Source organism: Crocodylus porosus, unplaced genomic scaffold (genome assembly GCF_001723895.1).
Source record: "Crocodylus porosus isolate Cpor-Errol unplaced genomic scaffold, CroPor_comp1, whole genome shotgun sequence".
NCBI lineage: Eukaryota > Metazoa > Chordata > Crocodylia > Crocodylidae > Crocodylus > Crocodylus porosus.
In genome coordinates, this window is record NW_017728943.1 from 118,883,922 (window position 1) to 118,895,954 (window position 12,033).

Here is a 12,033-nt window from a genome sequence, read left to right on the forward strand (position 1 = left end):
TGCTCTTTCCTGCCAAGGCAGGGGGTCGGACTAGATGATCTACCTAGGTCCCTTCCGACTCTAGCTACTATGAAACTATGAAACTATTACCCTTCATCAATGTTAACCATGTGAAGGAACACGTCAAGAGGCTGGACACCTTCAAGTGAGCTGGCCCAGACAGCTTGCACCCCAGGGTACTTAAAGAGCTGGCAAGCATCATAGCTCTGCCCATGGCATAGATCTTCAAGAACTCATGGCGCTCAGGCAAAGTGCCCAAAGATTGGAAGAAGGCCAATGTGGTGCCTATCTTCAAGAAAGGGAGGAAAGTAGATCTGGGGAACTACAGACCCATCAGCCTGACCTCTATCCTGGGGAAGATCTTAGAAAAAATCATCAAAGAGACCATTCTTGACAAACTGGCTGAAAGCAACTTCCTGAGGGATAGCCAGCATGGGTTTGTGGCAGGTAGGTCTTGCCTAACCAATCTCATCTCCTTCTACAACCAGGTGACATATCACGAGGATAAGGAAGAAGAGATTGATATCACTGATTTTAATAAAGCTTTCAATCTGCTATCCCATGATCATTTTATAGAAAAACTGGCCAACTGCAGCCTCAACTGCATCACAGTCCACTGGCTGGGGAATTGGCTCCAAGGTCGGACCCAGAGAGTGGTAACTGAGAGAAGTCAAACATTGTGGTGTGCCATGACCAGCAGGGTCCCCCAAGACTCCATCCTTGGGCCTATTCTTTTCAACATCTTCATTAATGATGTGGACATCAACATCAGAAACAGACTGACCAAGTTCGCTGATGACACCAAACTTTGGTGTAAAGGGTCCACACCCAAGGACAGGATGGTGATCCAGGCCAACCTTGACAGGCTCCGAAAATGGGCAGACCAAAACCTGACGGCCTTCAACACCAAAAAATGCATGGTACTCCACCTTGGGAAGAAAAATCTGCAGCATACTTATAGGTTCAGCAGTGCAACACTTGCTAACACCACAGCCAAAAGGGACTTGAGGGTTACTATTGACCATACGATGAATATGAGCCATGAATGTGATGTTGCAGCCAGCAAAGCAAGCAAAACTCTGGCTTGCATCCATAGATGCTTCTCTAGCAAATCCCAGGATGTCATCCTCCCACTGTACTCGGCCTTGGTGAGGCCACAGCTGGTGTGCTGCATCCAATTCCTGGCTCCATAATTTTAAAAGGGTGTGGAGAAGCTTGAGAGAGTCCAGAGGAGAGCCACACACATGATTAGAGGGCAGGAAAACAGGCCTTATGATGAGAGGCTGAGAGCTATGGGACTCCTCAGCCTGGAAAAGCGCAGGCTCGGGGGGACCTGGTGGCTGCCTATAAGTATATAAGGGGTGTATATCAGGATCTGGGGGAACACCTGATCACCAGAGCGCCCCAAGAGATGATGAGGTCAAACGGTCACAAACACCTCCAAGACAGTTTAAGGCTGGACATAAGGAAGAATTTCTTTACTGTCTGAGCCCCCAAGGCCTGGAACAGATTGCTGCCAGAGGTGGTGCAAGCACCTACTCTGGACTCCTTTAAGAGTCAATTGAACGTTTATCTTGCTGGGATCCTGTGACCACAGATGACTTCCTGCCCCTGGGGCAGTGGGCTGGACTCGATGATCTTCTGATGTTCCTTCCAGCCCTAATGTCTATGAAATCTATGAAATCATTCAACGAATTTTCATTAAGCACCCCAACCACCATTTTTAAGGATGGGAATGCTGATACATGAGACCCAGGAGGCTGCTAGAGTGTGGCAATTGCCATGCTCCAGCAGACTCGATTAATTAAGTCCAGCACACTGGAGCAGCCTCCATGTTCATGTATAGGCACCGTTAGAGACTAAATGGTTCAGAGAGGCATGAGCTTTCATAAGCAAAAACCTACTTTGTCAGATGGCAAACAGATTTAGAATGCATTCAAAATATAAAATCAGAGATGGGTGGAAAATAGTGAGAATTGTTTTATACAGAGTTTTGAGGGAAAAGAAAGAGGAATCATTAAGCAAATCACGTATAGAGAAGAAAAAACCCAGAAGCTTTATATCAACTATGAAACATAAAGAGCTATTTTCAGACTGAAAAGAAATGAGGAAAAGAACACAAGACTGTCTTTGCTGGATACTGACTTGAGTTAAAAGACCACCATTGATGGAAGACCTGTACCTTTACATACGCCTTAGGGCAGCAGTCAGCAGCCTTTTGCTGGTTCAGGCTGAAGCTTGCAACATATCTGTGATTGCAGGCTGGAAGTCTCTGCTACCTAGAGCGGTCACCTACCTGCATTCACCCTTGCTGCAGATACTCAACTCCTCTGCACAAAGAGAGGCACAGACCCCTTGGAGCAGCAAGGTCCGCAGTGAAAAAGAGCACTAAGGAGGGCATGTATGGCACAGTGCAGCAGCTGCAGCCCTGTGTCAACAATCCCCCCCGCCATGCCAGATCACCAAATCAGCCCTTCACAGGTCAGATCAAATCACTTTGCAGGCTGAATCTGGCCTGAAGGGCATTAGTTTCTGACTCCTGCCTTAGGGAATTGGATGCATCTTAAATGTTAAATTAGTTATTGGATAAGTTGAGTTCACTAATAAATAATGTGGAGTTTTCTGTTTTGGTTTTTTTAGCTGTGCTAATTTATGTGGGTTCTTGCACTGGAACAAAATGGAAGAAATCTCAGAGCATCAATTTATACATGAACATGCTTTGCTTCTGCCAAATCTTATGTATGTAGACAGCCTGGCTCAAATAGTACCGCTAGCAATAATGATAAGCAAAATTTATATGCATCCAACCTGTCACCTCTGGCTTTACATAAGTATATTCAAGTCAGCTCTTAACCTTCTCTTGGATAAACCAAATAGACTGATTCTTAAGTATCTCACTATAAGGCAAATTTTCAAGACCACAAATCATTCTTGTAGCTCTTTTCTGAACTGTTCCCCTGTAATTTTTCAACAATGAAGTAGTGTCTGAAAATTCAAGTCTGCAAGCTTCCCAAATGAATTCTCTGCCACTTGTGTTCAAGGACTCACTCCATTAATATAAGGCAATCAAGGAGGCTCTTTTCTATTTTACCCACCTCTCATAAAGGATGCTATTCCATCTCAGTTTTCATTGCCACCTATAAAAGCTCTTCACATAGATCTTAGATCCTTGAAGGGATGCAGTGGAAGCCAATTTGTTGGAGGAGTAGTGGCAATGATAAAGGACAAAAGACTTCTTTCAAGGATCCCTCCCCATGCTCTGTAATGGAGAATATACTGATTGCAGGAATAGAGCCCCATGGCACTTCTTTTAAGATCCTCTCCTTCTATATCCTCCATGTATATAGAAAAAAGTTATTTTCCATCTCATTTGTAACTAAGGTCTCAAATGGTAAATACTTAGCTAGGATCTCTCTCTTCTACCCCTCATAGATTAAATGAATCAATCTAGATTTACCAAGAGGACTGAATTCCACTCTACCTCTATCCAATTTCCCTTATAACTAAGACATGGTTGTAACAGCTATCTTTCCTAAAGATCACTTAAAAAGGAAGCTAGGACTACAAGTAATTATTAATTAACCACTAATATTCAAATCCTTCCACCTAAATCTCTTCCGGAGTCAACCTTTCTCTGAAAGGTAAAAAACTTTTCCCTCATAACTGCACTTTTCCTAAAAAAAAAAATTTTTTTAATGGAGAAACCTTAGCAATGCTGTTATATACTCAAACATTTAACCTTGATGGTAACTAAGCAACAAAAGATACATTCTTATCTTATGGCAGGGGGTAGGAATAGTTTCTTTCAACGTTTTGCTCAAAACTTGCTTGAAACAAGCCATAGCAGCCTTTGTACCTGCATATAACCAAGGGATCTCTAAAGGCAGATAGGCATCAGTAAAGTTTCATGCTTAGTTTACATGTATTTGGAAAAGAAACAAGTTGTCTTATTGTCCTGTCCAGATGTAAAACCAATATTGGGTATGATTTTCAAATAGGACATATAGTTTCTTACCCAGCTTTGGAGCCGAGTGGAACAAAATCCCAGGAAGTCAAGACACTTGTCCAAGCTCAGAGTGAGAGAGAGATATTGGACCCAGGAACATTGTATACTAACTAATTGAATTGCTATTAGCAGATATATGCTATTCACACAACTGACACCTAAACATGAACAAGTGAACACATGGCATGTCATTTTGAAAAAAAAACACAGGGTTTTATTTTCCTGGGACCTTCATATTCACTCAGTTTTCCTGAGAAAAAGGAATTCATTGATTTACTGCAACAAGTTATTACCTTGAATACTTCTTTTGAAGAAAGCCTTACAGCCCTCACAAGACCAAACTCCATAATGGTAGCCTGAAGCATAGTCATTGCACACAGCACAATACCGGGTCTCCTTTGTGGATTCCATGGACAGGCTTGCTTTTTCACTGGTGCTGGACATCCTCTCCCTGCCACTCTGACGCCTGTTATCTGCACCTGGCCTGCAAAATTAATATTTGGCAAATTAATTGACATTAAAAGTCTTATCCCCTCCTGAAAACCAATCAAAGAGACCACAAGCAGCTCTACTTTACACAGTAAATCTTACTTCTAAGATAATATTTAATCACCTTCTTGCATTTTCTACTATATATATAAGCATATATAAATATGCAGTGTGTGTGTGTGTGTGTAAAATAAGCTGAGGAAAAAGTGTTTCTGGGATCTCACTACCAAAGATGATTTTATCAGTAAATTGTACCTTGAAAAATCAGCTAGTCATTTTATAACATAACCTGAATGTTCTCAAGAAATTATAATGAATTCAAAACATCAATAGGTAGTTCAATGTACTGCTCAGTAACACCGCAGCATCAGTAATCAATGGTACAGCATTTTTGGGGGGGAGGGGGAGGTGAGGCAGGGGAAAGCAGGACAAGTGGCATCCAGGACACCACACCCAGGCACTGGTTCAGAAGAGGTGCTAAAACAGCAGGTCCCAGGCAGCCTGTACACCAGTGCAGCTCATTTTGGGGAAACTTGAGCCAAAGTGGCAGCAGCCCATGCTGCCACTGCTGCAGCCCCTGTATGAGCAGGTAGGCACTCACTCTGCACCTTCTCCCCCAACATTGCCTAGTGTTGCCCATAATCTAAGGTTATGCATTTGTACAGCATAATTCCTGCAAGCATTAGCAGTCTGAAAATCCTAGGCTGAGAGCTAGAGTGGCTGGGATATTCAGTATGTGTATCTTTGAGCCATTTAAAACAATCATGCCATTTAAACAAAAAGAGACGTATCTCTTCTAAGAATCATTAAATTATGAAGTAAGGCAAATGCTCCTTCTGAGGCCAGCAGTACTGTGTTCTTTTGAATTACACCCCAGTCTCACTATCATGCCATTTTCAGGAGTTATAAACAGCTATTCAGAAAAAGAAAATTCACTGAGTGTTGTTAAACAGCGAGGTTGAAGTTTTAAGAAAGAAAACATCTTATAGAACATAGCATAGGTGGCATTATCAAATTAAAATAAGCAAAACCCCGTGGAAACTATATGAGGTATTGGAAGTATTTCCTTATGGCAAGATGTTCCTATTGATGAGAATGGCTGGTGATGCTTGTTCCTTCCCTTATTCCAAGCTTTCTGAGTTATGTCAAATATTTATTCTTACGGGGTTTTGCCTTCAAGTGTTTTTTAACCATCATTATAGAACCAGGATGCTGCCAGCCATGGTCCTCTGCTTTACCTGTGGCAGATTAGAGTGTTATGTCTTGTGGTTGTTTCAGGACTGACTGTGTAGTTTTGGTAGTAGATTAGGCAAAGGGTTTATATAGGATGGTTTGGATAGGGATGATCCCACTTCAGGCAGGGGGATCAACTAGATTGACCTCTGGAGGTCCCAGCTGTACTTACCTATGATTCCATGATACATTATATTAGGTTAATAGGACCATATGTTTATCTCAAACTGTGATTAGAATTGTCCAGCAAACAATATTCTACTTGCAAATAAAATTTAAGATGCTAGAAATTGTTTTTATTCCTTACTGGATGAAATGGAAGCTTTTTGAAATTTAGGCTGAGAGAGAGAGACTGGCTGTATACAATTTTAATAAAATCATTACAAAAACTTATTAGATGCATGAAAAAGTTACAAATTCAAAAACCATTACCCATCTGCCATAATATAAGCACATATCCAATGGCCTATCATCTAATAAATCTATCCAAGTCCCAGAGAAAAGTAAACTACCTTTACTCCCAACTAAGATGAAAACCACTTAAAACTAAAAAGAGGGAACTTTAATAATCCCAGAGCAGCCAATTTCCATTGTTTTGATGGTTGTATTTTTAAAAACCAACAGACACAGAATGGGGGAAGGGAGTGGTTTGGGGGAGAACCAAGAGATAATGGCTGAAAAATGCCTGAAGAAAAATAGATTGCGCTAGAAGAGCCACTAAAAGCTATAAAAGACCAGCTCCTCTGCATCCCAAAAGAGCCACAACGCAGTCACTTCTAGAGAAAAAGATGCATAAACAATATAGCAATAGCTCCATGAAGTACTTTTCAATGGATACCACCATTTTCTTCACAATTGGAAACATATTATATAAATCTAGCATGCTGCATAGATCCTCTACCAAAAGCTTGTATTCTCCATACCAAGTCAAGAGAAGCAGCAAACATGGGGGAATGGCCTACTTTAAGGACATGCCTAGAGAATAAATTATGGCCTAAGCCACTAAAAGTAAATTCAGTAAAAAAACAAAAAAACCCTGAAAACCACACGCAAATCATGCCAACTACCTGGCCTATTAGCACCACAATCCAGAATCAGAGCAATAGGCATGGAAAAAAATCATTCCTGTGGTCTGTTATATAGTATTGCCAGCTCTCATGATTTTTAGGGTTGTTTTTAAAATCCGCGTTTCGGGAATGTGAAAAACTTAGCTCTTTCTTTTATATATACTTATATTTATGTACATATATAAAAGAAAGAGCTAAGTTTTTCTCATTCCCAAAGTGTAGACTTGAAAAACAATGCCAAAAAGCATGAGAGTTGGCAACACTGGCTGTAGCACACTTGAAGAAGGAAACTGTTCATGCTGCCCTAGAAGGACCAACTTCACCTTTGGTAAAAAAACTTAGCAAATCCAATGCAGAGTGAAAACAACTTTATCAACAATAATATCTCCTGAAAACCACATCATGTTAGCAACCCAGGCCCCTCTACATATGCAAGTAAAGGCCATGCATGATGCACACAATCATACCTCTTGCCATGCCACCCATGCATGGCAGAAGTGATTGTGGGATCATATATTAGATTCTATCATGCCTTACTGCCAGCACAGGACTCCCCCTGCACCAGCAAGAAACAAGCTCCCACAGCTAGGAGTCCCCTCAACTGAGGAGCACCTAGCTGCGGAGTGGCCCCATGTACCCCCTGCAGATGGAAGATGCAGCTGCTGCAGTGTCCCAGGCCCATGGTTAGGCAAACACAATCAGCTGACAGGACTTCCAGCCACAGGGGAGACACTGCTACACCTGCAAATTAAAGCTGTAAACCAGCCAGCTATAAAGTTATACATATATTCAAGGTCGAAGTTCATAGCTGGTTTTATCATCACTTTTTTATGAAGCGATATGTACTCTGCACATGTAGCTGGTGCCAGTTAATTGAGCAATTAACCATCTAATTGTGCAATAGCTGTAACGTGTAGAAAGTAACAATAATATGGACCAATTTTATTACATTTGCTACAATCATGGAAATGGCTACTAGACTCCTAGAAACAGAAGACCCCTTGTGGCAGGATTATAAAAAAGAAGGTTGAGGAAGCAGCCCTACAAATTCAGTCACCCACACAACAGCTTCAGCCATAAAACTCCTTGCAGGAAAAAATAAACATGTAACAGCTCAAAATTCAAGCAGCCAAGATCCAAGGAAAAAATTCCAGTCAAAACCAAACACCCTACCCCCCAAAAAAGCAAAAGGTATCTCCAAAGAACATACTCACCCAGACACTACAACAGCTGCAAAATCTGTAATAGAAAGGTAACAACTTTTCTCCTGAGAGCAAGAGGACCTTGACTCCTTCCACAATGGACAGACGAAAAATGTTCTGCTTCAGCCCAGGTTGGCCATCCCAGGAAAAAAAAAAAAAAGACCCAAAGGGACATTTTACAACCTTTTAAAAAGTTGAGGTGGGATCTAAAATTGTACTTGTGCCACAGCAGTGATGAATTATTAATAACTTGCACCTGCACCAGAAGGAATGTGGAGGTAAGCACCACTTCCCTTCAGCAAACTCCCCTCCAATTTCTCCAAAACTCCCTCTCAACTCTGACCCATAATATCATCAAGCCCCAATATTATTCCTACTGCATTTGAGTCAGTGCTTATGGAATTAAAACACTGTCTGGCACTGATTCATGAAGCCAATCCGTTTACAGAGATATGGAAATAGCTGCAACTGAAGGGGCTGATATAGAACTGTGGCTACAACGATAAATTCTCTATCATTAACGGTACAAAAATGGCCCTTTTTTATTCCAGGAAGATGGATACCTCATATATTATACTAGGATTTGTAAGACTTTTGAAACGAAATATAATTTGGTCCTCCATTTTCAGACCAAGTTGGAAAACTTAGAATAATCTCTCTCAAATAGATTGGAACAAAAACCCCATTGAAAATATACAGAAACATTCCATAGATGTGTATCCAGATGTGTATCCTGGAACTATTCAACATAACTGTCTCCACAAGATTTACCAAAGCACAGCTGAGGCACTAACATGAAGCTAGGACAGGAAGGCAAATGTCAGATTTAAACAGGACAAGGTTCTAGACATAGTCTACTACAGAACACTTTGGGGAAAAATATGTCTAAAAAAGGAAGGAAGCTGCTACTGACAATAGATGTTACCCAATAGACATTGCTATTTATTTATTTACTTAGACTTTCATTGTGGTTATTTTTACTCTACATGTATTCTGCATTTTACTGGATACATTTTTAAAATAGCATATAATAAATCTTAAAAATAAACCCCAGAAAACAAATATAACCCAAGGGCAGCCTCCCTGGTTTCTCTCCCCACAACTGACACCACTTAAACATCCCCTTTAGGAAAAGCTTAGAAAAAATAATTTGTCTCGTGGAGTCATCATCTCCAGGCTAAGCCAATGTGAAGCAAGTTGTAGTATCACATATCACTCACTTGAAACACCCTGCCAACAGCTCTTTGCACTTCCAGCAGGGTGTGGGTAGAATGGGCCCTGATTATCATTATATGCCACAGCATCACAGGAGGTGAGATGCAGTCTTTGTAAAAAGAGTATACAAACCATTTAGGGTTTTTTAAGTCAAAACAAATGTTTTGAATTTCAACCAAAAATCAATTGCCAACTAGTGCACAGCATGAAACACTGATAACGTAAGTTCCCAGCAAGAAACCACATTATGGACAAGATCCAGTTCCCTGAGAGATTTCAAGGCATACCCTTAGGCAGAGGACATTGCAGTAATTTTGCCCAATATATCTAACCTCCAGGGTTAGAGAGAGACATTACACATAAACCAGTTTAATGATCAGAAACTGGTTTAACCCTATAACAGAACAGATGTTCAGTGCACATAAATCAGTTTGAAAATGGCTGAACCTGGTTTGAGATAAACCTGATTGAATTTAGTATCAGACTTAACTGATTTGGCTCAAACCGGTTTATGCAATTTCCCACACCCCTTGCTGGTTTAAGTTAAACCAGACTCCCCCAGGATCCCAGCATGCTCTCTGGGCTGGGCAGGGCTCTCTGCTCCACAGCAGATCTGGACCTTCCCCTCTGGTCCCTGGCTGGAGTTCAGCAGAGACTGCCAGCGAGTGCCTGACTTCCCCCTGTTCCCCCTCTCCCCTCCTCACTCCCTGCTAAGCAGCGATTCCCCCCTCCCCTCTGCCTTACACTGACACGTCTCAGCATTAACTAGCAGACCACATGCTGGCTACGGTCTGTCCTGTGGCAGATGGGACAAAGGCATAATCAACAGTAGCTGGTAATGTCCCTTTGTTGTTTTCTTAATGGGGTGATTAACACTGAGTTAGGGGTGATAAACACTGTGTTAGGGGTGATAAACACTGTGTTATCAATTCCCTGCTGGGCTGATCAGAAGTGGGGGGAATGATCCCTCCCTAATAAGAGCATCCTGCTGGGGCCCGGCAATGCCCCCTCCCCCCCACCTCAGCTCAGCACTGTAGAAGGGAAGGAAGGGCTGCTCTATCGCCTCCACCTCCTCTCCCCCATCCCCAGCTTCTAGCCTAAGCCATTGCAGGCATGTACCTGAACTTCTGGGATATCTGTGCAGTTACAAACTGGTTCAGCCTAGCCAGGTTAGACTTACCTGCAAAGATTGAATCTATTTAGGCTCAGACTTTCTGAATATTTGTCCCTAACGCAGAAGATTGTAGCACAACTTTTTTCCCTTATCTTCTTTATTCTGGTAAGTAAAAAATGTTAAACAGACAGACAACCTAAATGGGCCATAAGAAAGCAAAAACAAATCATAGAATGCAGGATATTTGATGGATATTTATTACTTCCACTGATATGAAACAGTAAATTGGATACTCAAGATTTAAATGAGAAAATGAGAAATGAGAAAACTCGCTAGTGCCTTCGACCTGACCCAACTGCATACTTTCCAGGTCTAGCAGCTTAACAGAGCTTTCTGTTAATTTGCTAGCGAAAGTTAAAACTCTTTAGAAATGTTGACTGATTCCAGCTGACTCACAGTAGCAGGTACAAAGTGCTAAAGAATCTTAAGGCATAAGCCCAGAGTGTTTAAACTGTACTAAACTGAAGTAAGGACTTCTTCTGTTCATAAACTCATAGGCATCTATGATAAGAAGTTTCATGGTTTGCTGAGGGCAAGAGCACATGTGTTAGAGGGAGCAGAGACCATCAGTTTGTGTGGCAGAAGACTACTACATCTCCATCTCTGCAACGTTAACATGCAACTGTTAAGCTTTTGTAATTTGGGGCTGAAATTCTCAAGTATATCAATCCACAAGGCCAATCTTATTTGAAGCATGATTGAGGCCTAGTAGAAATACATTGTATAGCTATATTTATGGTTTACAGAAGTGCCATCCTACTATCCAAAATGAAATTGGTACAATTCTAGAATGTGAATTTCCACCTGATGCAAAAAATGTTTATAACAGGTGATTTGGACAAAAATTAAACCTTTTTTTATAAATTAAGTTAAATTTTAAAACTTCTTATAAACTACACATGATGCATTTATAGAAAGCTATTGCAAGGGGGAAAAGAGAATGCACAAAATAGAAACTGGCAAGTAAATTAAATGACACAAAACAGTAATTTGAGATGACAGATATAGCTAGTCTGAAAAGGTTACATTCTATCTAAATGAAACAAGTAGACTTTGAAGAGATACCCTGCATTTTTTAGAATTATAATTAAACTAATTGTAACAACCTATGTATCAGACAGTAAATTGATATTTAAGAGCAATGAAAGTGCCATCTCATAATGATAGTAAGACCTTGCAGTCAGGACTCTCTGGTTCTATTCATCTTTCTGTCAGCAGATTGCTGTCTGACCTTGGGCAGGAAAAGTAATCTCTCTGGCTGCAGTCTGTCCTGCTATAAAAATGATGATAATAAATATTTGGCTTAGGTGATTATAAGGCACCTCGTGGCTTGGTATTTACCTTACAGAAAAGCTGCAAAAATTCTAAGTGCTGTACCAACATCATCAACTTCATAGAATCATAGAATCATAGAAGTCGGGTCAGAAGAGACCTTGTAGATCTTCAAGTCTGACCCCCCGCCTGGGCAGGAGAAAAACTGGACTCAGATGACTCCAGCCAGGAAGGCATCAAGCCTCGTCTTAAAGACCCCTAGGGAAGGAGCCAGCACCACTTCCCTTGGAAGTTGGTTCCAGATCCTAGCCGCCCTGACTGTGAAGTAGTTCTTGCGGATGTCTAATCTGAATTTCCCCTCTGCCAGCTTGTGAC

General features: G+C 41.2%; 1 protein-coding gene across 3 annotated transcripts in view; it reads right to left on the reverse strand.

The window, feature by feature from the left end:
* Positions 1-12,033, reverse strand: part of ESR1 (estrogen receptor 1) — a 214,190-nt gene that overhangs the window by 163,783 nt on the left and 38,374 nt on the right. For all 3 annotated transcript variants that reach the window (XM_019550066.1, XM_019550065.1, XM_019550067.1), the window contains exon 3: positions 4,300-4,490. In XM_019550066.1, coding sequence (XP_019405611.1) covers positions 4,300-4,490 — 191 coding nt within the window. The remainder of the gene's footprint in view (positions 1-4,299; positions 4,491-12,033) is intronic.